The sequence below is a fragment of the Rhinolophus sinicus genome, chromosome 16 (genome assembly GCF_057876585.1).
Source record: "Rhinolophus sinicus isolate RSI-liver-muscle chromosome 16, RSI-T2T, whole genome shotgun sequence".
Taxonomy (NCBI): domain Eukaryota; kingdom Metazoa; phylum Chordata; class Mammalia; order Chiroptera; family Rhinolophidae; genus Rhinolophus; species Rhinolophus sinicus.
This window is the reverse complement of record NC_142516.1, coordinates 168,548,940-168,576,562: the sequence shown is the minus strand read 5'-3', so window position 1 is coordinate 168,576,562 and position 27,623 is coordinate 168,548,940. Positions and strand designations below refer to the sequence as shown.

Genomic DNA, 27,623 nt, shown 5'->3' with positions numbered 1-27,623 from the left:
GTGCATAAATAGTTCTGTGCAATCCAGGAATGAAGTAGTATGATGGGACAAACACAGTCAACAGTTCAACAAAAATGCAAATTTTTAAAATTATTAAAATGTACTTAAAAATAACAAATTTTCTCACACTTCTTAGGTTTAGAAGTGTTCTCTCAGGTTTGTTTGTTTTTTTAAAGGAAACCGATCCTTGAAGATTTTTGTTGACTATAGCTATTTTTCAAGCTTCTTCTTCTTTCTCTCTGGTTCATTATTGGCCATACTTGAAGTATCAGTAGGAATGTTTATTCCGGGTATCTAAAATAATGCAAATGGGGAAAAATAAGGGTGAGTAAAAGCATAAAATAAGGAATAAATGTTATTCTCATCTTCACCTTCCCCACTGACACTCTCAAGTTCAATAGATCAGGAAAATGGGTTTAGAAACAGTTCTCCACACAAAGTATACATTTCAAACAAAGTAACAGTGGTTCTACAGTGTAAAAGGTGGATGTGACCTCAGCAGGTGAGAGGCAGGGTACTTGGGAAGTGTGTTGGACTATATATAACACGTCCAGTTATCCTAGTCCGGCTACTGACTGTCAGGATTAAGGCCTCAGCTGTCCTGGGGCAGAACTAGGTTACAAACCAATGTCTTACGTGAAACACACTTCATCTTAATTTTCAAAAGTGCAGCTTACAAAATTGATCACAAAGTGAAAAAGGACTAGGCGGGAGGTCTCAAAGAGCTCTGCTTTTTTTTGGTACCAGTGACCTCAGGAGAATCCTAGGGATCTCACCCCCCGGCCTCGGCCTCGGGCGATCAGTGAGAAAGTAGGAATCGCTATGCGAGCATTTGTCCTCCACACGACTTACAGGACTCCCTCTATCATTAAACAGAGGTAACGCGACCATATCCATCTTTCCCAAAATACACTCCATTACAACAGACAGCGAAAGTCTGGACTTACCTGTGGTTCCACCAGGGACATACGGATTTTCTGATGCTGAAGATTAGACGAGTCTAACATGATTTTCACTTTAACTTTATCAAATACATGGAACACAGTATCTTCTACTTTAAGTGAAGGCATCTAAACAAAATACATTTTACTATTTTTAATTAGTACACTCAAGGCTTTAATTCTTTAGCGTGTACCTTTCACATTAATTTAAAAGCTTAAAAATCATTTCACTCTTTAATAAGCACATCTAAGGATTCAATTTAACAAAACCACTGACCTAGGAGCCTCACATAAATATGAGCTATTTATGTGTATACTTCCTCCTTTCGTTAAGATGGTCCCAGTATATATTCATTCATCTCGGGATTCGCACCTCATTGGTCTAGTAGAGGAGCACAAAGGTACTGCAGGCAGAGCTTACTGTTTCACACTTCTATACTAAGGTTAGGGAAGTAGGAAGTGTGTCAGATGAGAGACACTAAAAACAGGAAAATTCCCTTCCCTGAGCTCTAAGCAGCCATTTATTTCATTATTATAATCCATCTCTCCACCTAGAGCAAAATGTAATTCAAATTCTCCTTGGGGACGGGGGGAGCACTTTACATGGTACAAAAGAAAGAAATCAACGTCAACATTTGTATGTGTGAAGATATACTGAGGTGAGAAACTGAACAATGGTAAACCTAGTTGGCATAATTCAATTCTGTAGGGTACAAAAAACAATTTTACCCTCTATAGGTACTACTTGTAACCTATCAAAGAAAAAGTACCTCTCCCCCTGCCAAAAACAAACAAATGAAAACTGTAGACATACTGTACCTCATCATCATAAATAAGCCGTGGCTTTGGTTTGTCCTTTTCTTCAAAAAAGACTGTACCTTCTAAACCGTACTTCGGAATTAATACCACAATAGCATTTTTTCTTACAAACAGGATATAGGCTTCTTCGCTTACTATCCCTTTGCTTTTGAAAAACAACTGTAAAATAACATACAACCTTATTAAGAAATATCTTAAACATTTTGAAATTAACAAAAATCTGAAATTAAAAAATGAACGAAACATCATCTCTCCTAACATTATCAACTGAGGGCAAATACCTGTGTATGAAAAGCCACTGATGCCCGTTGGGCATATTGAGCCATTTTGTGCCGGAAATTGAGATTTTTACATATATCTGCAAGTTTGTGCTTGTCTGTCAGCTCTGGATAAGTACAGTCAGCCCCGATAGCCACAGCCAACAACCGATGAACAATGATGTCCGCATATCTAGATATATAAAAAAGAAATAAGAATCACGCCATGTCAGCACTAGAATGTCTTTAAAATTCAAAATTAACTGTTTGTATTTCTTTTAATTTCACAAGAAAAAAGTACCTTCTGATGGGTGAAGTGAAATGTGTGTATATTGGGGATGCTAAGCCATAATGATGAAAATCATTATCCATTCCAGAGCAGAAATACACAGCTTGCATCATGCAGCGAGTGGCTAATATTCTTAACAGAGTGTTCAGATATGGGAAAGTAGGAGAATCAGCCCGATCCAAAGAATCAGCCAAAGACTTGGCTGTATCAGTTTTAATTTCCAAATTCTGTGAATAAAGAGGAGGGAAAAAGCACCATATTAAACATTTTAAAATCAGAAGACAAGACCATCATGTCTTCAAAACAATCCAATTCAACGACTTGCTTCTTAGGGACATGATATACAGAGGACTTAACTGAGTTGAAGATAAAGAGAACAAAAGTTATTTGTAAGTCTCTGAAGTTGGCAGTTCAGAGGAGGCGTAAAGTAACTCAGGCATAAAGAACATAGGTAAAGACAGAGACATAAGGAAGAGCTTAATATGTCTAGGATACTGCAAATAACTTAAGTCTATATAAATGTAGCAAATTAACATGTTTGTACACCTTAAGTTTATCCAATGGCACATATAAAATATATTTCAGTTATAAAAAGGAAGAACTACTGGCGTATTTTTGCACCAAGAAACAAGAAAACTTTTACGGAGATGTGAATACAGATTGATTATTCAGTGCTATGGCTAGGTCACAACACAAATACAGATACCACTTCAAACTGTAGGGTCTTGCCTTTGACTTAGCTGCCTTCACAAGAATTTCATAATTTGATGGAGGAGGAGCAGGATGTTTTCTAAGCAGAGCATGTTCAGAAAATTCTTCATGAATTTTTTTTGCAACAGAGATATTGGCGAGTAACATAAATTCTTCCACCATGGAATTTGTTTCTCTGCCAAAGAAAAAAATCATTAAGAGAATCTGAAACTTCTATATATATTTATTCACAGGTTACCTTTTCTACTTACAAGGTAATGGGAATACTTCTTACATAAACATCGTATGTGTGTGTGAACATGTAGATTTTGAGTAACTTAGAGCTCTCTTTCTCAGCTACTATGTTAACAATCTCTTATTATGCATCTACTGCGTGAGTAAATCCTGTGCTAGAGGAGGCTACAAATTGCATTAAAAAAAAGAAGCTTTACTAACTCGTAATATGTAAAATCTAAATGATAAACATTTTTACCTCTTTTTACTGAGTCCAAATAAAAAGAATTTAAACTATAAATCCATAAAGTTTACTAATAAAAGATTAGGTCACACAAATTTTGGTTTAAGAATTAAAACTTTCACCAACGAGTCACCAATATGAAGACATCATATTTACAATACTCTGGTGATTATTATAGACCAGGCCTTGCGCTGTAAGTGATACACACGCACGCACGCACGAACGCACGCACGCACTTATTATGCCATATATATATATATACATTTGCCCTGCTTGGCAGATGAGAAAACCGTCTACCATTATTCTCTGCTCAAGGTCAGGTTATTGGTAATAATAGGATCCAAGTCCATATAATCTGACTTCCAAACTCTTAACCAACCTGATACTGCTTTTCATTCTAAATAGTTAATGTATGTCCATTTAAAACTTCATTTAATGATCCACTCTGTTTACGTAGTGCTTTCTTTCTCCCAAGTCACTGAATATGCATTATTAATCTTTCATTCATGTTTCCAGTTTACATAACATAACTTCTTGACAAGATTTCTAAAGTATATTAATTTTTTAAATACTAGCAACACCTCCTATCATACCCTTGGGGACAATCTCTTAGAACTGTTTTTCTTCTAATTGGTAGGAAGACATGGGTGATTTTGCAAAACTGGATTCAACTTTTTCCTCAAAAAATCTCCTAGCGCTGGGCTGATTGTTCAGATTAACGTTAGACTTATCTGCAGAGAAGCTAAGCTCCCCCCCACTATGATACTGTTTTTTTTCTAATTTTATCTCTAATGCTATAAAGCACATACTGGTCCTAAATAACAAACTTGAGTATATTCTCATTTTCAATCTTCGGTCATCTACTAGAAAAGTATGAATGCAAATTTAATTTCAGAGTTACCTTACATAAGACACATGGACAAGAGGCCTCACTCTGATTTAACTCCAAATTTCCTTGCTTCCTAAATCTTAACTAAATCAATAAAACAATAGCAACAATAGCTGAGTACAACATATGAATACTCTTAACGACACTCTGTGAGGCAGGTACCATTATCAGTCACAAATAAACGGAGGCCAGAGAGATCAAGTAACTTGTCCCCAGTTACACAGCCAGTAGCGGCAGAAGTAGGGTCCAAACCTGGGCAATCTGGCTTCAAAGCCCTGGGATCACTATTCTATTCCACCACAGTACATTCTACATTAAATACTTAAGTAATTAGCCAGGGCAATCTTCTTTTGCTTACTGTAACTATTAGTAGTCAAATGCTAATATACCACATACATCAAGACTAACCAATTCAAATTGGAAATTTTTTTATCTTAATACGAATCTGTTTTATGTAAGAAAAACTTAAAAGTGAGATATTTACTTTTCTATATAGCTTATAAGTCAAAAAAAACAACAACATAGAAATCATAACCCTACTAGAAATAGATATTCTGGGTATAAATATGTTTTGTTTACTAACAAACATTACATTTAAAATCAAATCTTATCGAATGCCCATTAAAAAAATTGCATACCTAAGCTCCTTGGTCTGTAGATCTATAGGATCATGAGTTTCACTGTCCATGTGAAATCTAACTTCCGGAGAAGAAAGAGTCAAAGCCCTAAATAAAAATTAAAGAGGTGAATTACTCAAATGAGCCAGTAACAAACATAATTCTGGAAGTTATTCTTTTAAAACAGAAAAATGACTATAGCAAATGTGTAACAGTTATTCTTCTGAAGGCTTTATGACCATCTGCTAAGTTTTATGTTCTATTTCCATGGACATTTTACAGATCTAAAAAGCTTAATATTTTACAGATCTAAAATGCACTTAACAAGAGAGCACAACAAAATAGGAGTCCTTGTGCTTCTGAAGGTTTGAGTATCTTCTATACCCAAGCTATTAGGTTGGTGCAAAAGTAACTGCGGTTTTTGCAACTATTTTTAACCTTTTAAACCGCAATTACTTTTGCACCAACCTAATATGAGTTTTTACTGCGCTACATGGGTTTGTAATCACTTTTACAAATAAAGGTGACTGGCAGCATTTTATTTACCACAGAAAACCATATACTGGGGTGAGGAATGATGAAGAGAGGCAAAAAGGAAGTGCTAAGGGTAGATGAGAAACATTAGAAGATCCACAGTTCAAAAGTATCTTCCGCACACACTCAACCAACGGAGAGAAGACTGATAAACTACAGCTACTGGTCTGTTACAAACATTGATGGCTATTAATACTTGAGTGCTATGTGTCAGATAACATACTATGCTAAGTGCTTTACATGCATGGTTCATTTATGACTTGGCAAGCTCTCCTTTAAAAAGTAAATTCCCACAAGGCAAGGTAAGGCTAATGTTTCTTTACACCTTGCCACTACTTTCATCAGGCCAGCTACAAATCAACCTAAAACTTAGAATTTCTATGAGGCTGGATAACCTTGTACAATCACGGAAAGGGGGGAAAATAATATAAGGCATACGAGAGCCAAGTCCTTTTCTTCTTTACCTCCTCACCTTTATTAGAAGAGCTGCAGAAGAAATACTAGAGAGGAAATCCCAACAAATAATCCTTTCTTGCTATGCAGTATTTACAAGGTTCTACATCAAATCTAATGTGTTTATTAATACATCTTGACTAAAAAAGCAAAGGAAACTAATCACATTTTGATCATTTTACTTCATAGAACACTATCCATTTATCCTTTAACATTTACCCTTTAAGATAGACATAATTTAAGCTAAAACAGAACATATCCTTTAAGAAGGCAAAAGATGTCTTTTTTTCTTTTTTTTTTTACTGATTGCTACCTCAACTCTCCCCAAGGCTGAGAAGATTCAATGATAGCTTTTACTAGTAGATAACCTTCTGTTTACAAAACTAAAGACCATTTTTGAAGTTAAAAAATTTCTTTCCTATCCTAATTATGAAAAGCTATGTTACAAATGTCCAGTTTACATATTCTATTTTAAAACCACCAAAATGAATTATGATTCCAATTTGTATTTTGTTCAGTTGCTTTTAAAACAAACTTTCTGTAAAGTATCTTTACACAAACTTTCTTCTGATGCCTGGCAGATTGTAAACCTTCAATAAACAAATATTTGCTGAACAATGTTTCATTTTGTTTCATGAAAAAAATCTAAATACAGTCCTCTTGTTTACATCTAAATGACAAACTTGAGCAACAGTTTCACTAGGTTTTACTGCATCCAAATTATCCTTACACGGTTTCAAGTTGCATACTTAAGCTCATATGAAAATTTCCCAGGAAACTGAGGTGTGAGTAGACATAGAGCGGCTCAGGATGAACTACCTAGAACAACACTGTCCGATGGAACTTTCTGCAGGAACGGAAATGTTTTCTATCCACACTAATATGGTAGTCACTGGCCACGTGTGGCTACTGAGCATTTGAAATGTGGCTAGTGCAGCAACTCAGGAACTAAATTTTTTATTATAATAGGCACATCTTATGAACCGGTGCAGATCTAGAGTTTGCATTCCCCAACCAAAACACTTAGTAACTGCTTGTGACCCTTCTCTGGATGGGCATGGGAACCCAGATAGCAACATCAAAAAGGGTCGTGTATTTGCTTTATTCTCATAGCTGACGGCGTCTTTCAAGAACCAAATTTCTTTTAACTACTTTACCTCAACAAGATTGTGTTGTTGGACTCTCCTTGTACCTTCTGTAGTTAGGCAAACGCCATGATATAACAGGTAAACGACATGAATTTGCCACTAGCTATCAGATCTTTGGGAAGACTGCTTCTGTGTAACTCTTAATCATTCAAAAACTAAAGGTGTTGGATTAAATAATCTCTAAAATCTCTTCCAACTCTAAAGTGCAAGAACTTTTTCTCTATATTTATTTAAACCGAAAACCAATGTTCAATCTGAAAACTCATTTCTAATTAAAATTAGAAATGATCCACAGAAAAGTCTTCAGGAGTGCTTGCCTTCCTTGATTTCTTTAAGATCTTTAACTCAAGCATATCAATTTTTTGGACAACAAATTACAAGGACCAAACTTCTGAAAAAACGTGAGTCCAGAATCAAATTGCTAATACTTAAGATAAGGTAGCTAGAAGAAACAGAATGTGTCTATTCAGCCTACTAAATAATTCACCCTTGTCCATTACAAAACACTTTGAAGAGCTCACAAGTTATTTTAACACCAAGATCAATGAATTAAGAAATATCTTAATAGGTATTTTTGAAATGTACCCTTTTTCAATTCTTCCTTTTTTCAAAATTTTAGCTAATTTATTTAGTCCACGGAGACTATTAGTAATATCATCATTCATGGTTGCTGAATCAATTCTCATCTGAGCTTCAGCATATGTAAGAGAAGCCTAAAAAAGAAACCATATGTTAATATAACTCTTATAAATTACAAAATTGGTTTACTACATTCTCGTATTTCCACTGCATAAAATCCATGATTTTGGAAAACATAAAAAATCATTAACAGAAGAGAAATTCCAAGCTATGATATATATACTCCACAACTATGATTTCTGGTTCATTAACTTTTTTCTTTTTTTCTTTTAATTGTTAGTTTCAGGTGTACGAAACAATGTAATAGATGTTTATAACCCTCAGAAAGTGATAACCTCCTCCCCAAATCTACTACCCCGTGACATCCTATATAGCTGTTACAGTTCCACTGACTCTGACTCATCAACTCTTACTTGATGCATTATACAATATAAGCAAATTTATGGTGAAGTAATACAGTGGCACTGTTAGTAAATTAACTGTTTAAACTTTAATTACTTTCATATTTCAGTTAATGTATAAATACTTAGGTAATGTTAAAATAAAAAGTAAGGTTAGATTATTCTCTGATAATGACTCTGAAGTGAAATCCTTTCCAGAAGATTATTATTCTCCTACTCAGTGGCAAATAATTAAGAAAATTTTAGTAGTCTAGTCATCATGCTTTGCAGGAACTCTACTCAATACCCAAAATTAAGTATCTAAAAATGGGACAAATCATAGAAGAAAAAGATTTAAAGTAATTTCCAATTTCAATCCAAATATACAAATGACTGCTTCTGTTCCTATTTTACTCATCAGGGAAAACATTTTTCAGCTTATTGAAAAAACAAAAAAAGTAGCTTCACAAGTAAAAATAAGGAACAGCATAAGAGAGTCACATGATGCAAGCCAGGTCAGATTACTGAGATAGTCAACTTCTCTACCAGCAGCTAAGAGTTACCCTCCTAAAAATGTTTTCTGTTATATGTTCACTGAATATTTTTTTCATATAATTTAGTTATACTGTTGAAGCCAGAGAGAATTATAAATTCATTCCTATTTAAAAATACAAATCTAGGAAGGCTTAAATCATTCACACATCACTATCTGTCAGTTTAACACTGCTTTCTTTCCAGCTACTATAATAGTTGATCAGAACAGAAAGAATGATGTTAATGAGCGAGAAAAGGTAAATTTGGAAATAGTATCACTGGAAGAAAAGGAGTTTGGCAAATCTCACAGGAAGATTCAGGGCAAAAGGAGATCACAAGGGAATCTGGGGAGAAGTACAAAAAAAGGAAAAGGATGAGGAAGACAACCTGGCCCAATTCTGTCTGAACACACATCTCAGGCTAGGTCTGCTGGACTCCAGCTATGATTTATAACACCATTTCTATGAATAAACATGAGAAACAAGAAGATGATGTACAGACCAACTTTTAAGATGCTAACCGTCACAAGCTGGGACAACTTCAAATACTGAGTTAGGACAAAAGTCATCTATTTGGTCTTCTCAAGCATATACGTTTTATAAGTTTCTGAATACAGGAGACCTGCTACATTAAATTCATTTCTTAAAAAAATCAAGAATAGGCAGATAACTGCAAAAAACTGGGGAACTTTGCAACTTCGCAATACTGGGGAAAAATTTCTTTTTTTTTCCCCCCCTGTATTCCAACTTCCTTTTCTTTTTTTAAATTAAGGTTTATTGGGGAGATAATGGTTAGTCAAGTTACACAGGTTTCAGGTGTACAATTCTAGAATACATCATCTACATATCACAATGTGTGTTCACCACCCAGAGTCAGTTCTCCTTCCATCACCATATATTTGATCCTGTTTACCCTCATTTACCACTCCCCTCCCTGGGGGAAAATTTCTTAACTTCATAAGCCTAACCTTTTCAAACCATTCCAGAACACTGTTAAAAGTGTCAAAAATTTTATACATTAAATGTTAACCATGAAACTAACCTTTGAATTAATGGCACTTTTGGTAAACCTTGTTTTTAAGATTTCAGCACTGTGATTCATTTCCCAAATACATGAAAAGGCCAGCCTATGGGGGGAAACAGACAGTGTTTGTTCATGGGAATCAGTTAAAGTAGTAACTACTATGTTCTTACAAAGAAACATGCCATGCATAAATACCTGTCCACGTTACATCTTAAGGAACATAAGTTAGAGCTAAGCAACTCTGGAACCATGTCAATTCTCTGGAACATAAAAGTAGAGCCACAGATTACTTAGCTATATCCATACATTTATTTGACGTTCTATTCTCAAATAGCATTAATTTAACAAGAAAAGAAAAAGAGTATTCTGGTCTTTGTGAATAGAACTGAGAAAACATGAAATAAAAAGTCTATTTCTAGAAAAGTCCGTATGCAAAAAACAGTTACAAAAGGGAAGTAATGAAGAAAACTGGACCTCATGTCAGTGGATCAAAGTGGAAGTACTCTACACAACCACCCAGCTGTCCTCTGAAAGTCCAAAATCTCTGGTCTGGATCGTAAGTGTACTAGATAACGGACTACTACTAGCTCTATGACTGGCCCTTTCTCTAAGGCTTAACACAAACCATTTGGTGTTTTGAAAATACTGAAAAAGAAAGATACGCCATTTTTATGGAAAAAAGCCACACAGAACTTTGATAATGAATTCGTTAACAGACTAAACTTAACTTTCCCCTCTACTGTCATAATTTTTGTCTGTAAGTTTATGGGACCATACTTAAAGGAAAAGAAACAGTTAACTGACAGAATAGACTCAATTTTATAAAAAAACGAAAATACATTTTAATTAGTTACCCATAAACAGTAAGTTAAAAGCTATACAACAATTTATAACAACTACACCTAGTTGTTATTTGGGACGCTCAATGACAAAAACACTTCTGTATTTCACTGATTTAAGGCCACCTTATTCTATGTATTATTAGGCTTTCAGCTAATTCATGCACTATTCCAAACTGTGACTCTTCAAGAAGATAAAAGTGCCCATGATTTTTACATACTGACTATGCACAATTAACGCAATAGTTATTCATCAAATTTCACTAAATACTGAGGCTGCCCCTTCCTCAGGAAACACCTAAGATGATTTTATTAAGAATAAAATAGACGATGAAAAAGTTATAAGCATGCATCAATATTCCATTTTAAATGTAACACATTTACCTTTTCACAAAGATACACAGTTGTTCCCCTTCTGGCTGATTCCTGATCCAAAGCATTTCCTGGCCTAATAAAATGGCTAACATCAGCAATATGAACACCAACCTTAAAAAGATAAAAATAAAAATATGTCAACATGCTCAATTGGGTAAACAGAGTTTTCATGAGAAAAAATTTAGATAAACTGAAAAAGGATTTAATCACATCTACCATTTCAATTTTTGACACATGCCCATTAGTCTCTGTAGCTTACAACTGACTATATGTGCCATGAATAACTCACAAATTCTACAATGGATCAAGAGATAATGACCTCAAGAACGAAACTCTATTGGGATAAGAATGTAAGCACAATACAAATACCTCCAAATTTCCATTTGCCAGTTCTCTGTAATGCAGCGCATCATCTATGTCAGTACATCCGGGGGGGTCCACACTACAGACACAGAGATGTCTCAGGTCCTCTCGGTTTTTCATGTCCTAGAAGATGCCACATGATTAATAAAAAACTATTTTGGTGGTACAAATCCAACACAGCTGTTACAAAATCCCAATATCTCTATTTAAAAAAATAAAACCACTTCGTCTCAATGATAACCAGACATTATGAATTGTTAACTTGTGGTTTCCTCGCCGTTGAAAAATGTGACATAAATTAATGCTGGTCTTCTAGAAAAAAATCATCTTTCAGTAAAGCAAATAATTTCTGTAATACCTAAAAGTTCTGCATCTAACTAAATGTGGGGAGGAGGGGACTATGGTTTCTACATATTTAAAAACATATAGAAAGCAAACAAATTGCTCAGAGGTAGTCATTTACAAAGTTACTAAGAATTCTTTACAGCTCACCTTGTCCGTAATGGCCCAGGGCATCTGTGGTAGAAAGCTAAGAACAGCTTGTGAAAAAGGCTGATGGGGAACATCATGCTCAAGTAACAAAACTTCAGTTTCAGTCTCTTTATCTCCAACTTGACCCAAATTTTTCACAAAGTGTCCCTAAAACCAAAAGGTATTATCAGAAAGGTATATTTTATTGCTTTTTATTTGGTGATTGATATTTTATTATCACATTAAGTTCTTGAGCATTTATGTATCACCTTAGCATTTCTAATGTATCCATTAACTACTTAAAAACAACCCCTTGGTACACTGAAGTTGATAATGACAAGACTTCTCAAGTGTTCATGATGGAGACTTGTGAAGGCCTCGTCTTACATAGCAAAGTATCTGTTTATTTCCTGTTGTCTTTCAAGTTTAAAATGTGCTTCAAATACAGTAGCTTCAAAATCTGTTTATTAGCATCTACTTAGGTCTCAAACACCATTTTTGTAGTCACCATCAAAAAACTTTATTTGGAATTCTGAGTAAAATGAACCAAGTGATTTATACTGGAATTTCAAAAGATTAATTTTCATATTGGATGCACTACTTACCAGGTTGTGAAATATTCTTAAGTTTCAGTATGAATTTTATATATAAGCATGTTTGATTCTAGTTTCATTAAAAAAGCAATTTTATCCCCAATTTTAAATGAAATAGTCTAAAATAAGATTAATAATTCAAACTTACATTTGGATATCTGGAATTTCTGGGCCATCCATCAATAGCAACGATAATTCTCTGTCCTTCTAATGTAGAAGCCTGTCTGGTTTCTATCCGAATTCGAGGAATTCTCTTATCAGCAGGTGTAAAGAGATGTCTTCTTGACTAGAGAAAATTAGGAAAAAAGATTTCACATACACACGAAAATCGGGGTGGGGGTAAGTGGGTGGGCTGTAAGTTCTATTAAATGTGTATCAATTTTTATTACATAGCAAAATGCTCTCTACTCACCTCCTTAATGTCAGACTTGGAAAGCATGCCGCAATATGGTCTCCAATTCCTTTTTATTATTCCTACAACTCTACCTGTGGGCTTTAACATTTTTTCATTTACAGCAGTCTTAAGCTAAGATTTAAAAATAAAAGTAAAAAATCTTCAGTTATTTTTTCTCTCAGTAGAATGACACAATTCTCCCTCATAATTAGAATATGAATATGGACAGTAATATTTTCAGGCACTAAATTATGACATAAATGTACAGAATACTGTCGCTTCAGAATTCTAAGCACGAGTATGCCAAACCAAACCATGGAAATAGTTTCATAGTAATAAAGTACTGCAAAATCAGATAATTGAAAAAAATATATTTATAACTGAATAAGTATGTCAGAATTCAACTCTTTTCAGTTTTAATATGAGGGTATACTGACCAACACACACACACACACACACACACACACACACACACACACACACGTCTGGGAATTAACAGACTGGAATTTTAATTTGCACTAATTAACTGTGTGGCATTTATTAACTCATTTTTAAAAAGAGCCGTATCTTTAAAGTTTCTTCTTTATCCAAAATAAAAATCCAAATAAAGAGTGTTTCTTATAGAATAGCCGAAGGATCTTACAGTATTTCACTTCTAACACTCTCCTATGGCCTAGACTCTGCGCTGGTAATGTCACAGTAAGACTCCAGAGCAGTCAATATATTCATGGTAAAAGAATTACTTATGTTGTATGAATTCCAACTATTTGTATTATTCTTGTAATTCTAAAGTAGTGAAATAAGTAGGTCTTATCTGGTAGACTTTGGCTCATATATGAACAATAATTGAAAGCATTATCTTCATAATAAATACGGTAATAGAGAAGGAATTATTAAACAGACCCAAATGTAAGGGCCCAGAAGTATATCTATAATGCTAAGGGAATTTTAACATTACATAAAAGCATTTCAGAAAATTTTAATTTGTATTTACTGGAACCTCATTAATTCAGACAGATCATGTACCTGAGTGTCACAGAGGTCAAGTTTCATACTCAAATTAACAGTTTTTTTGTATTTAAACCCATTTATTTGAGTAAATAAGACATTAATTTAAAAGACTAAATACTTTGAGAAAAAATCAGCTATGTGTACAACATGTATTAAACCTACAGAATTGTAATTTTGTTCAATAAATCTGAAAGCAATGAAACTTGTTTCATTTTCTCCAAAGCTAACACACTAATTACACAAAGCTACACAGACAAAAATTAAAACCTGGTTTCATACAATGCATTCTCTTTCTTCTTCTTTCTCCACATCATCTTCATTTTGACCTTCATCATGTAAAACCACAGAAGATGGTGCTACCCACTGATTCTTGGGGAGAAGCTCCACACCCACAATATCTTCATGAATAGCTCGGTTTAAATTTTTAAGTCCTTGTATGATTATCTGTGTAAAACAGCAAGTGGCATGTGCCCAGACAGTTTTAATGGAAATATGATATTGTCAAGGTTCCCTAACAGCAGGTTAGCTATATTCTGAATATCTCTATGTGTCTTTGTTTCTCCTCCTTTATGTATTTTCTTCTTTTACACTGTCTCTTTACTCCACTCTCTTAATTTTTCAGTATCAAACAGAAGAAACATGGTCAGAAAATATGGGCTGTGTTCAAGCCTCTGCTGTGACGGTTAGTACAAAGAGACCTTGGGAAAATTTCTTATCCTCTCTAAATCTCAAGAGTCCTGATTGGTAAAACAAAAAACGAGTACCTTCTTGTATAGTCTGGGTTGAAGATGAAATGAAATGCATGTGCCAAACAGTTAGAAGAGCACCTGGCAAACAGGGAGCATCCTCCAAACAACTGCTATTCAAGGAGTGTGAAGCCCTCTGGAGCAATTACATGCTATGTAAATAGCACTTCCCACAACTGGTCATAATACATAATATAGAGGCATCCTATTTAGTATTACTTGACTGACTAGACTTTTGTTCCTTGAAAGCAGGTTAACAGAAAGTTCTTTACTTCAATAAGCAGTTTTCTAAACAAGTGATTAATTTTACTATCTATACTCTCACATAAGAGTCTTCAAGCTGATAAACTGGGAGGATAAATCAAATTTGAATTCTCATACAAAATTTTAAACACTTATCAAAGAAAATAATGAACAAAAAGTATTTCAGTGTGCAAGGAATTTATTTACACACTTGCCTCTTTATTTTCTTCAGCGTCTCCATGAACCCATACCGTAGCTTCTAAGTAATTCTCCCTGCTGGCTCTAAATGTTCCTTGAAGGTATGTACCAGATTTTATGCCTTGTTGTAGTTTACTTAAGGGAAGATGCTCTGAAAATATTATTTTTCCACTTTCTACTTCATTCTGTGAAATAAGCAAACCAAAAGATGCAGTTAGTACGGTATGTAAGTCCTTCATACGTGCTTAATATATAACTGTTATCACTATCAGATAATGTCTTTTAAAAACTATCCACATCACGGTATATATAACTCCATGAATGAGAGAATACAGCACAGAGAGAAAAAAAATGCTTTCTATTCTTAGGGCAACTTACACAAACATTTTAATTTCCTTACATTCAGGTGTTGAGCCACAGATGTATGTCACTAAGAAACTCTGCATACCTCCGCTCCCCACCCCAGGTCTCCTAAAATGAAGGTGTGTATTTAAGTGGGCAGGCAGTTATGTAAAGGCTAATTTGAAGCTTCAATTCCATGAAAAGACTGTGGCTACTGAAAGCACAAGAAATGCTCCTTTTATTTTGGCTATTTTAAATAGCTAAGGATCTAAGACACACGTAGGTCGGGAACTGCCTTAGATCTACCACAACACCTATCAGGATTCTGTGACTTAAACATCCAAAATCCTGACTGCTTAGCTCCTTTCATTCCCTTCTCCATGACCCACAATTTTCCACCTTCTAAGGAGAGTACTTTGTATCCTCTTTTTTGCTTAACTCTCTAATTTCCCTCTCTTCCTTCCTCACTCAGATGGGTGACTTCAATGTCCACACTGAGAATCAGAAGCAATCAGTAGAGACCTGCTCGTATTTCATCTTCCCACCAAATCTGTCTACCTACTTGCATCGACACCAAAAACTCAGCTTTCTCTCTTGTAATAATGAATAGAATATTTCTGTTTACTTGGGCACCACAAACCATCTTCTCCATTCAAGAACTTCTCATGTAATTATCGTCATATTTCTCTCTCTCTCTCTCTCCCCCCTACTGTAACATTCTCACCATCATTAAACATATGAGCTACTTAGAATAAACAAATAAATAAAATTTGGGTCCGCTTCCAGACAGTGGCTGGATCCTCTGTTCCACCTGACACCAAAATGCTACGTAAGTATTCTCTAGAATAGCTGTGAATCTACTTTTTCACCTGCACTCTCATGAATCCACTATAGTCAAGTGTCATCCTTAGCCAAGAATGGAACCATTACTGAAACCATCACTGCCAAGGTCACTAGTAATATATTATCGTAGTAAATTCAATGTTCCATTCTCAGTCTTACCAGAATTTTAAGAAATGATCTTTCCTTCCCTGGAACACATCAGCATCCAAATCATTATTCCTTTGTTTTCTGTCCTACTTCACTGATTAGTTTCCTCTGCCAATTTTCCTGTTCCTGATCTCTAAGTCTTGTAGTAGTATCCCAAGGCTCAGTGACAGGCCGTTTCCCTTTCTTTATATTTATTCCCTTGTTGCTTCTTCCCATCTTAAAGAAGAAGGGAAAAAAAAACCCCTCTTGATCCTACTTGCTCTGCAAATCCCACTCATTTCTCTTCATCCATGACAATATTCAAAGTGTTACAATACTATCATTTCTCTCTTCCCATTTTTCCACCTATTCTAGTCAGACTCTTCACTCCCGACTCTGGATAGGTCCACTATACTGTCATAATGCTAAAATCAATCATGAGTCCTCATTTATCTATCAGCAATATTTGACAAAGATGATCACCCCCTTGTCCTTGAAGCATTTTTTTGTACTTGGCTTCCAACAAACTCATATGCACATGGTTTTCCTCTTATATCTCTTTTGCTGGTTCCCCTCATCTTTCTGACTTCCAAACACTGCTGTGCTCAGCCCTTGGACTTCCTCTCTTCTATCTATACTCATTCCCGTAGATCAGAGCTGGGCAAGCTAAGTTGCAAGTACCAAGTCTGACCCACTGCCCATATTTGATAAATAAAGTTTTACTGGAACACATCCACACTCAAATTATTTATCTATTGCTGATGGCTGCTTTCATACTACAACAGCAGAGGCTGAGTATTTGCAACAGAGACCATATAGCCTGCAAAGCTAAAAAAATGTATACTATCTGATCCTTTACAAAAATGTTTGCCTGGGAAAAATTAGTTGCCAATCCATGTATCTGATAGGGAACTTGTATCCAGAACACATAAAAAACCCTTGCAACTCAATAAAAAGACAAATATTGCAACTAAAAAGTAGGCAAAGGATTTGAATAAACATTTCTCCAAAGAGACACACACACACATGTGTGCATGTGTGTGTGTGTGCATCTAAAAAGTTCATGGAAAAAACGCTCAACACCATTAGTCATTAAGGAAATGCAAATCAAAACTATAGTTATATATCATTTGATACCCATTCGAATGGTTACAATCAAAAAAGCAAACAATAATGTGTATTGCTGATGATATGGAGAAATTGGAACCCTCATACATTGCTGATGGGAATGTAAACTGGTACAGCCACCTTGGAAAACAGTTTGGCAGTTCCTCAAAAAGTTAAACATAAAATTACCATATGACCCAGCAAATCCATCTGTATATACTTAGATACATACTGATGAGAAATGAAAACATACATCCACACAAAAACTTCTACACAAATGTTCATAGCAGCATTTTTCATAATAGCCCAAAAGTGGAAACTAAAATGCCCATCAACTAGTGAATGAATAAATAAAATGTGGCATACCATATACTAGAACATTATTTGGCAATAAAAACAAATGAAGTATTGATATATGCTATGACAAGGGAAAATTGTGAAAATATTATGCTAAGTGAAAAAAAGTCAGCCACAAAGGACCGCATACAGCACTATTCCATTTATATGAAATGTCCACAATAGGTAAATTTATATACAGAAAAATCAGTGGTAGGTTAGTTAGGGCAAGAGAAAGGGCATTTCGGGGGGGAGACTGGGATCAAGTGGTGAGAGATACAGAATTTCTTTGACAGGGGAAGAAAACATTCTAAAATTAGATCATGGTGATGGTTGCGGAATTTTGTGAATATACAAAAAATTGTGCATTTTCAACGGATGGGCTGTATGGTGTATGAATTACAACTCAATAAAGTTGTTTAAAAATAATCTGCTAATTCCTGTCCCAAATAATCTCACTTGGTCTTATGGCTTTATATATTCCCTGTATGTTGATGACTTCCAAATTTATGCTAGTCCTAACCTCCCTCGTGAGCTACAGATTTGTATCCCCAACTACTCACACCATAAAGCTACTTAGAGCTCTAATGGCTATTTCAAACTTAAGATGTCTAAAATTATACTTGTGATTTTCCACCTAATCCTGCTTTCCCCTTCATCTTGTATAAATAAAGCGATACTATCTACCTAGTTGGTTAGGTAAAATGCCTAGAGTCGTCCATAGTCCCTCAGAGTGCCATGCAACCCATCATCAATTCCTAAAACATCTATCTACAAAATACATCCAATCTCTGAGTTCTCACTACCTCAACTGCTCCTACCGGTCCAATTTTCTGTCTTCTCTCCCTTAGAGTACTAAAATCCCCTCCTACCTGGAGCATCTTGTTTCTAATCTATTCTGAGAGCAGCCAAATGGATATTATTCCCTCGCTCAACAGCTGTCCAGCACTGCGCACTACAATCTAGTATTTTACCAGGACTCACAATATTTATTACTATACTTATAGGCTACACGATCTGGACCCTCCCTACAGTTCCAACTTCATTACTAACATTTTCTCCCTTGCTCACTCTATTCTAACACTTTCACTGTCCTTGATCTTACCAGCGACTTTGAACTGCCTATTTGCTCTGCACGAAATACAACTCCTGTACATAATTCAGCTAAAACGAACCTGTCTCAAAGCAAACCTGCTTAGTTAGCATCCTTCACATCTCGGCAGACATTACGTCTATCACGAAGCCTGGACATCCCAAATCTCGGTTAGGTGTCCTTGCTAAGTATAGTCAGTTCCGCTACAATGCTTGTTTTGAAAACACGAATTGTTCCGATGCAACTGATATATTAGAAAATACTAGGTCAATTTGGAAAACTGCACCAGCTGAAGCAAGCGGCATAGGAATCCACAGAACACATACATAGCCTCTCAAACATCTCTCAATTATCTCAGATCACCACGTGTGCTATGAGCCACACCATCTTCATCTAGTATAACAACTTTCTGTTCAAATTTAGATAACTGTCTTTCCACCACTTCATAAAGTTTTTGAGTGTGTTCCCCTAATCACATTTCCCCACAGGCTCTGTGGTTTTATCACATGATACTGCATGGCACAGGGAATATGAGGGACACACATGTTGTACCACAACAAAACTGATTGTCATTTCACCATATCCTACACTTACCCTACCACAGTACTTAATCAAATACTACCACCAATGTTAAAGAACTTCTTGTTTCTTTTTCGAGATCAGTGCTATTCCAAACAACCTTGTGATGAAGGGACTATTCTTTTGTGATGTCCAGTATGGTAGCCACTGAGCACAAGTGGCTATTGAGCACCTGAAAAGTGGATAGTGCAACTGAGAAACTGAACTTTTAACTTGAATTAAATTTAAACATGCAACTAACTAGTGGCTACATATTACAGGGCAAGCAGAAATCTGTATTCCAAAAATCAAGCCCCACTTTTATTTTCTCATTTCCATTTCGTTTTGTCAAGTAGCTTGCTGAAAGCAAGCAGGGATGAGAAAATACTGTAAAGACTGGATCCAGTCCTATCACATAAAACCTATGTCTATAATAACAATAGCTACCATTTGGAACAGTACACTTACCCAGGCTGTGTGCCACGCACGGAGATTAGATTTTATTGATGCTACTGTTATTATTCTCATCCAATCCAAGTAACACTATGAAGTCGTTATTGCTAACCACTCTTTACATGTAAGGAAATGAGGGCTCACGAAGTTGAATGATTCCCTCTCAGCATGCCCTCTCACGTCTGCTATTGCAGCGATCCCTTTATTCATCCGACAGCCTCTGATCTGGCACTTGATACAGTGCATCACCCTACATATCGCTATCAGAGTGCTCTTTCCAATAAATAACATTTCTGATCATTTTTCCACACCCTCCCAGACACACCTTTAATTTCTTTTAGCCCTCCATTGTAAGGTAGAGAGGGCCCAGAATCCTATCTGCTGTCATCTCTTCACAGCAGCCCTTTAGGGAGATCTGCATAAGATAGTTTAAAAATTAGTGACCTATTGTATAAATTCTAGGTTCTCATTACCTGGCCTCTACCCTTCTTGTCTACCTCTTATGACTTCCTTCCTCTTCCTTCAAGATTAATGCTACAGCTGTATGCTCTGGCTGTAGTGTGCGCCACTTCTTTATTTGTCAAATACCTACTCCTATTCACAAACTAGCCATGGATTCCTTTATTTACTCATAAAATAAACAGTGCCACCAAGTGCCAGGCCCTATTCAGGCTGCTGAGGATATATCCACACACAGCACTATTTTAGAAAGTCAAGTCTTTCAGGAATGGCATTTTGGTAAGCCTATTACAGCCACTCTTGCTGTCTATAACCCAACTCTTATTCCAATTCCAGCTTACCCACCGACATTCCAATTTTTATATGATAACCCAAAGTGGTTATTTTAATATTTTCATTTTTAAGAAACAAAATAAAACTCAAACGTACCCCTTCTTCAGACAAACAAGCAAGACGATCTATGAGTTCAGGGTTATCAGTTAGACTCTTAACATATTCTTCACCTGAAAAATAAGTTTTATTGTTCTTGATAAATTCCAGTGTTTTTCTGTTGGGTTTTTGTTGTTGTTGTTGTTTTAGATATGGAGAAACATCAATAATGTTCTTTGTGATGGTGTATCTGTCAACTCTTGGGAAAAAAAATATTTTTTGATGTGGTCATGTCTAAGCAGAGACGGGATCAAATATATGAGGTATGACAATTAAGTTCACGAACTTGTTGCAATGATATTGCTAACTTTTTTGATATCAGAGGGATTATTCATTATGAATTTGTATCAACTGGACAAACAGTTAATGAAGTTTACTATTTGCAAGTGCTGAAAAGGCTGTGTGAAAAAGTTAGAAGAAAACAACCTGAACTTTTTGCCAAAAATTCATGGCTTTTGCATCACGACAATGCACCAGCTCACAAAGCAGTGTCTGTGAGGGAGTTTTCAGCCAGTAAACAAATAACTGCATTGGAACACCCTCCCTACTCACTTGATCTGACCCCCAATGACTTCTTTCTTTACCCAAAGATAAAGGAAATGTTGACAGGAAGACATTTTGATGCCATTCAGGACATCAAGGGTAATACAACAGCTCTCATGGCCATTCCAGAAAAAAGAGTTCCAAATTGCTTTGATGAGTGGACTACGCACTGGTGTCGGTGCATAGCTTTCTAAGGGGAGTACTTTGAAGGTAACTGTAGTGATATTTAGCAATCCTCTTCTAGGATGAGTTCGCAAACATAACTGTCAGACCTCGTATTAATATTTGTGAGCTTTAATTGTTAAGCCAATTCCAAATGGTGATAGGGAAATTAGCCATTGGGCACCACAACACATTGAGCTTAGAAATGCTGAGAGGGGGTGGCCGGTTAGCTCAGTTGGTTAGAGCGTGGTGCTCTTAACAGCAAGGTTGCCAGTTCGATCCCCATATGCGCCACTGTGAGCTGCGCCCTCCACAACTAGATTGAAACAACCACTTGACTTGGAGCTGATGGTTCCTGGAAAAACACACTTAAAATAAATAAACATTTTAAAAAAAACAGAAAGAAATGCTGAAAAATTTAAAAATGCAAAAATATCACATGAAGTAATATAGGAATATGAAAATATATAGTCAAGTGAACTTCTGACCATGGCCTGATGATATTTTTACATCCATCTGCAAACATGAATTAAAGAGTTTCTATATTTAGACTTACAAGTGAAAGCTGGTATTCCTTCTTCTATGGCTTTCTCTTTGTTTTTCCTGTCATTTGTTATGAAGATAACTTGCAGCTGATTCTCCGCTGACAATTTCTTCAAATGTTCATTGTACCATTTTGCTGCTACTCTAATGGCTCTATCATTCCTGTCATTTGAATTTTCTCCCTGTTTTTGTTCTACGTAAGTTTCTCTACATACAAAGGAAAAGAATTTAAAAAAAAAAGTGAAATGAAAATCAATAGAAAGAATATGTAAAAAGTCTTAGGACATAAATGCTTAATAACCACTAAACATAAAGGTCAAGTCAATGGTGTATCTTTTTCTCTTGACTGTATTCAGATTTGTATCTCAGAGAGGAAATAAATAGTTTTCTTATAGTTTTAAGACAACATTTGCTTGGAAAAAAATCACGCTAATAATGGGACAATAAAAAGGCTAAAATAATTTTATTTTACTAAAAAACAAATTCAAGATCAAAATTTATACTGCAATTGGCATATAAGTTGTGGTTTGTTGTGGGGGGAAAACCTATGATAAACCTTTGCAGGTCTAATAATGAGATTTCATCCTAACTGCAGATTAAAGTAATTCCTAAAGGCTATAAATAATATAATTGGTGATTTATAATCATATGATTCTAATTATTAAATACATAATGCATGTAAATTATCCATGGTAAACATGAAAAAAATGCCAAGGGCTATCTAGAGACTGAAAGACCAGATAAAGATGTGACTGCATACTCCTTCTAAGCCTATCTACTCTGAACTCCCAAATATGTCAGCATAGTCATTTCTTTAAAACTGTTTATCAGGGTTGGCCCAGTGGCTCAGGCAGTTGGAGCTCCATGCTCCTAAGTCCAAGGGCTGCCGGTTCGATTCTGACATGGGCCAGTGGGCTCTCAACCACAAGGTTGCCAGTTCGACTCCCACAAGGGATGGTGGGCTCTGCTCCCTGCAACTAAGATTGAACACAGCACCTGGAGCTGAGCTGCCTCCATATGGCTGTTTTTTTGAGCACAGGCTCTCAACCACAAGGTTGCCAGTTCGATTCCTCGCATCCCCCAAGGAATGGTGGGCAGTGTCCCCTGCAACTAAGATTGAACACGGCACCTTGAGCTGAGCTGCCGCTGAGCTCCTGGATGGTTCAGTTGGTTGGAGCGCATCCTCTCAACCACAAGTTTGCCAGTTCGACTCCAGCAAGGAATGGTGGGCTGTGCCCCCTGCAAATGGACCTGGAACTGAGCTGCGCCCTCCACAACTAAGACTGAAAGGATAACTTGAGGCTGAACGGCACCCTCCACAACTAAGATCGAAAGGACAACAACTTGATTTGGATAAAAGTCCTGCAAGTACACACTGTTCCCCAATAAAATCTTTAAAAAAAAAAAAACAAACTTTATCAAAGTCAAGTTTAAGAACAATAACAAAACTCAGAACAACTTCCAGTGTTTAAAGATAAGATTCAATTTTAAAATTTTAGACTTACAATAGTGTTTAGAATCATTTTATTACTCAATAAATGCAAGTGGTAATGCTTTAAGTTTACCAATCAAAAAGTCATAAATTTTTGAATTGGTTTTAGCAAGACTTGAGCAACAGAATCTTAGATGAGATTTGCCCGAATGTCCTAACATCTAAGATTTTTCCTGTCAAACCCAGTATTACTAAACTCTATTCACTGCACTAAAGCTAACAAAATAAACTGATTAGTGATCTGATGATCATAATACACAAAACTTGGTCTTTCTGCATTGAAAAACAAATGATTCTACTTCTAAATTTCAAGAACGAGTTAGAAATAAGAAGTCTACAAGTGCTTTACTCATGTCCTTACAAGAACAAGTGTTTTTGATTTTTAAGTTTGGGATACAAGAATAAAGAAGAGAAAATCAAGTAATTAAATTTTAATTTGCATATTCCAAAGGGATTTCATGACCAGATCTACCATTTAATCCAGTTCTCAGTGAGAGTGATTTTGGCCACTTGGGAACATTTGACAATGTCTGGAAACACTCTGGGTATTTAGAACTCTGTGGATGGGGGACAGGTTGCTGTCATCTAGTGGGTAGAAGCCAGGATGCTACTAAACATCCTATGATGTATAAGACAGCCTGCCCACAACAAAGAATTATCCAGTCCAAAATATCAGCAGTGCCAAGGTTGAGAAGCCCTGATCTAATCTACAAAGTATACGAAGATTTAGCAGATTTATGTAACATAACAAATCATGATATCTATTGTCTAAGACCACACATTATGTTCAAACGTCTTGAATTTGAAACGTAACAAAGAATTCTATTCTTTAACCTTATCTTCCTCAATGTGATCAGTTATATTAGTTTAACCTATAAAAGCCCATAAAGAATAAATCTGCTTTATATTTTTAAACCCCCTCTGCAAACTTACATTTTATTAATCTATGTTGGTTATTCATATAATATGATACTCCAGGAACCCAGGCAAATCTTATCTGCGAAGATTCTATTGCTCAACTCATACCAAAAATCAATTCAAAATGACAATATTTTGGAAATAAAAGTACCTACTGTAGCATAGGAGTCAGGAGACCTTGGTTCTAGGTTTGATCGAATCAATGTCTGTGACACCTTAATGAGGTCTACTTAGCATTATCTTCTGTATAACTGTGTAAGAACCAAATAACACACCTCTAAGTATGAAACCTATCAGATATCTTCTGACATCACAAATCAGTGACAGAAGCCTCCCCCTCCACCCCAAGGCAGCCAATTCTATGGTTTCTCTTCTACCTATGGTGCTCGTTAGTGAATGTATAAAAATGCTTCTCCAGGTTATTAGTCACATCTCGGATTCGTTTATACACCGGAGCACTTCGATTTCTCACTTCTTGCAGAACTGTTTGTAGCACAATTACATTCCTGATGGCAGGGTCCTCAAGAACATCAATCTTTAAAAAAAAGAAAGAAAGAAAGAAAAGAAACATTAACTTTTTCTATGTTCACTATTTCTGTCAAACATAAACCCTGTAGGTTTAAAACACACTGACAGTACATTAAGAAAACCCTTCAGGTCTAGCAGAAAAAAGCACATGTAAACAGACTAATTCCAAAACTTCGCGGAATTAACTCCATAATAAAGAAGTACGTTGGTCCACATAGTTTTAGTTAGTAGGCACTTACAAACTGCCTGTAGGTCGTAGGCTGGAGGCCACAGAAGCCCAGGTCCCCGGCCCCCAGACATTTACAATCTAAGGCAAAAGAGACACCAGGAGTTAGAAAATTAACGTATTTAAAATTCTTAAGCCTCCAAGAACTCAAAAACAGTATGTACAAAGAAAAAAAAACCTCTGCCTGGGGGGACAGAGGGCAAGGGTCCGACCAGCTGGTGTTTGCTTCTCCCTAAGTGCATTATGTTGCCCAAGACGCGCCTCCTTGGGCCTCAGTTTCCCTATCTGTCACACCCCCTTTTCCAAGGGGGCGCGCGTTGCCCGTGGTTCGCCCCTCGCCAACTCACCTGGTGCAGCAGCACGTTGGTATCGGGCAGCAAGTAGTGCGGCTGCGGGCACAGGCTGCTCCCGCGGTCCAGGGGCTGCGACTCGAGGACCGGCCCCTCGTGCGCACTGCCGCACGCCGCGCACCCGGGCGCACCGCAGCCGATGTCGTCCCGCAGGTAGTGCTCGCGCACGATCTTCATCACGCCACCCGCCCGCGTCTTTTTTAAGAACGTCTTGGACTTCAGCATCTTGCCTCGTGGTGCGGAATCCCGACTCCGACAGCGTTCTTCCGGCGAAAAGTGTCAAGCTGAGCCCCGTCGCACAACTATACTTTACCCCGACGTTCGCCCCTTCTCACTCCAGGATCTTAGCAAACACTTCTCGCGGGAAAATGTCGCCACTGACATTGGTTGGCTCTCTGAGGGCTGCGAGGATTGGGCGAAAGCTAGGAGCTCGGGGCGGATGGGCGGAGCCCGGAGTCATTTCCGCCCAAGAAGTGAGCGGGGCCCGTCTCTGGACTCCAGCTCCCAAGATGCATTGCTTCCCGCGCCGGGTCGGATGTGGGCTGAGTTCCGGCGCCGTGGGCGTCTATACGCTGCTGTTTCCACCGTCCTTCTTTGGGAGTAATTGTTGTCCTGGTTACGGGTCCTAACGGTCCCCGGCCTGAGATTTTTTTTTTGTGACGGGCTGCAACCTGAGCTGCTGTCTGAAGACGCCTTCCGCTCCTTCAAGTGGCAGAAGTGGTGGCAGTGGCGGCTCGCCCAGCCTTCGACGTGGGGTAATTGAAGCTTTCGAGGTCGCTTTCCGCTATCCCTTCCTATCCCGCGTGGGGCAAGCAATTCTCCCACGCTGCCAAGTGTGGGTTTTCATTCTTCACCTCGCGTGTGTAGGCAGCCCCAGTCCCAGACCCTTTGTAATCCAGCTGATGTTGCGTGTCTTTGATTTCCCCTTCCCCTTCCCTTTTCTCTTTTAAGAAGGAGGGAAGCCGATCCAACTAAAGTTCTTACGTTTCCCCTCCACACGCATCGTTTCGTTTGGAAAAACTGATACATGCAATACCGCAAAGCATTGTTCTAGCGTGTACTATTAAAACACAGGAGTTGCTAGAATTCTTGTGAAAGGAGAAGTGGTTTGACGTAGAACTCTTGATTTTTTTCTCTTCTACTCTTGTTTCATTCTGCTATCTGCAAACCTATAAAACATGTTTGTATGTCACTGGTTACCTTTTTAAAAAAATCTTCAGTGATGCCTCATCGCCTGTAGAATACATTTCGAACAGGTGTTGACTTACAAGGCCCTCCAGTCTTGATTATTAAGGTTGTATGTGTGTCTGTTTGGAGTTGAGGGGAGTCCCTACTCTGATACACAAAGCCTTGGCCCCAGCCTGACAACCACTGTCTTCTGCTGCTGTTTTATACTTTTGCCACCTCAGTACCAACCTTAACACTTGCACATCTTTCCCTTTTTACTATTCCTCTCCAAATCCTTCAAGATTCTAAGTTCTATCTCTGTATAACCTTCCCCTGACCAACTCAGAAGGAGTTTTTCTAATCTTGAACATGTACAGCTTGTATTAGGAGCATTCCTGGGTACCAGTGATTTAGAGCTTTATCCTTTATCTCGTACATTACTTTGTTTCCTCCAACTACCGTGTTTCCCTAAAAATAAGACTGGGTCTTGTATTAATTTGTGCTCCAAAAGACACACTAGGGCTTATGTTCAGGGGAACAGAGTCCCAGAGAGAGCAGTTTCCAGGCTCTCGGGCTCACGTGGAAAGGTGCTGGCTTGGGTAGTAGATGGCCATCGCTGTGGCTGGGTGGCCGTCAGCTGTAACCAGTTAGCCATTAGCCACTAATATAATTGCCATGGCTAGCTAGGGAGTTGGGTTGGTTGGCAGAGAAGCGGTCAGTAGGTTGTGGATTGTGCAGCTCCTGCTTCCTGTGTCTCCAACTCGGCCGCCAGCAAGAATATGGTGGTATGATTCCCCTATCTGTGGCTCTGTGGGTGTTCCTTTTTGGCCTCACCATATCCTGCGTTCTTAGGCAGGGAACGGGACCAGAGACCCCGCATGACATATGTCATCCTGTAAAATCATGCTAGGGCTTATTTTCCGGTTAGGTCTCATTTTCGGGGAAACACGGTAAGATTCCTGCCTACAGGAACTGGGTTTCTTAATTCATCCAAGAGCTTGAGTTCATTGAGTAGGATTTAATG

The 27,623-nt window shown here is 37.2% G+C and overlaps 2 protein-coding genes across 4 annotated transcripts in view; one reads left to right on the top strand and one right to left on the bottom strand.

Moving 5' to 3' along the window:
- Nucleotides 1-75: 75 nt before the first annotated feature.
- On the bottom strand, nucleotides 76-25,792 carry DIS3 (DIS3 exosome endoribonuclease and 3'-5' exoribonuclease). Of its 3 annotated transcripts, none has more exons than XM_019738145.3 (21): nucleotides 25,430-25,792; nucleotides 25,096-25,163; nucleotides 21,932-22,125; nucleotides 20,671-20,744; nucleotides 14,942-15,109; nucleotides 14,017-14,181; nucleotides 12,745-12,858; nucleotides 12,481-12,618; nucleotides 11,761-11,907; nucleotides 11,275-11,391; nucleotides 10,915-11,016; nucleotides 9,887-9,951; nucleotides 9,710-9,794; nucleotides 7,701-7,828; nucleotides 5,002-5,088; nucleotides 3,036-3,192; nucleotides 2,319-2,533; nucleotides 2,042-2,210; nucleotides 1,761-1,919; nucleotides 948-1,070; nucleotides 76-294 (listed from the first exon to the last, which is right to left on the bottom strand). In XM_019738145.3, exons 1-21 carry the CDS (start codon nucleotides 25,655-25,657, stop codon nucleotides 211-213), a joined length of 2,787 nt encoding a protein of 928 aa, XP_019593704.2. In that variant the 5' UTR covers nucleotides 25,658-25,792; the 3' UTR covers nucleotides 76-210. The 3 variants fall into 3 exon arrangements, with proteins under 3 accessions (XP_019593704.2, XP_019593703.2, XP_074185456.1); XM_019738144.3 differs by lacking the exon at nucleotides 25,096-25,163 and adding an exon at nucleotides 24,706-24,863 and having other exon boundaries at nucleotides 25,430-25,791; XM_074329355.2 differs by lacking the exons at nucleotides 25,096-25,163; nucleotides 25,430-25,792 and adding an exon at nucleotides 24,484-24,570.
- A 163-nt stretch (nucleotides 25,793-25,955) lies between these two features.
- The window catches only part of PIBF1 (progesterone immunomodulatory binding factor 1), a 180,699-nt gene continuing 179,031 nt past the window's right edge, over nucleotides 25,956-27,623 (top strand). The window contains exon 1 of the mRNA XM_019738176.3: nucleotides 25,956-26,187. The gene's annotated coding sequence lies outside the window, so the exon portion shown is untranslated. The remainder of the gene's footprint in view (nucleotides 26,188-27,623) is intronic.

Bases quoted from the DNA above. Each gene is read 5' to 3' on its own strand.
- DIS3 (XM_019738144.3), bottom strand. From the start codon at position 25,657: ATGCTGAAGTCCAAGACGTTCTTAAAAAAGACGCGGGCGGGTGGCGTG. The intron at 15,110-20,670 runs GTACGTTTGAGT...CTTATTTCACAG, and splicing joins CTTGTTTGTCTGAAGAAGGG to AATGAAGTAGAAAGTGGAAA. The intron at 3,193-5,001 runs GTATGCAATTTT...TTTCTTTGGCAG, and splicing joins CTACAGACCAAGGAGCTTAG to AGAAACAAATTCCATGGTGG.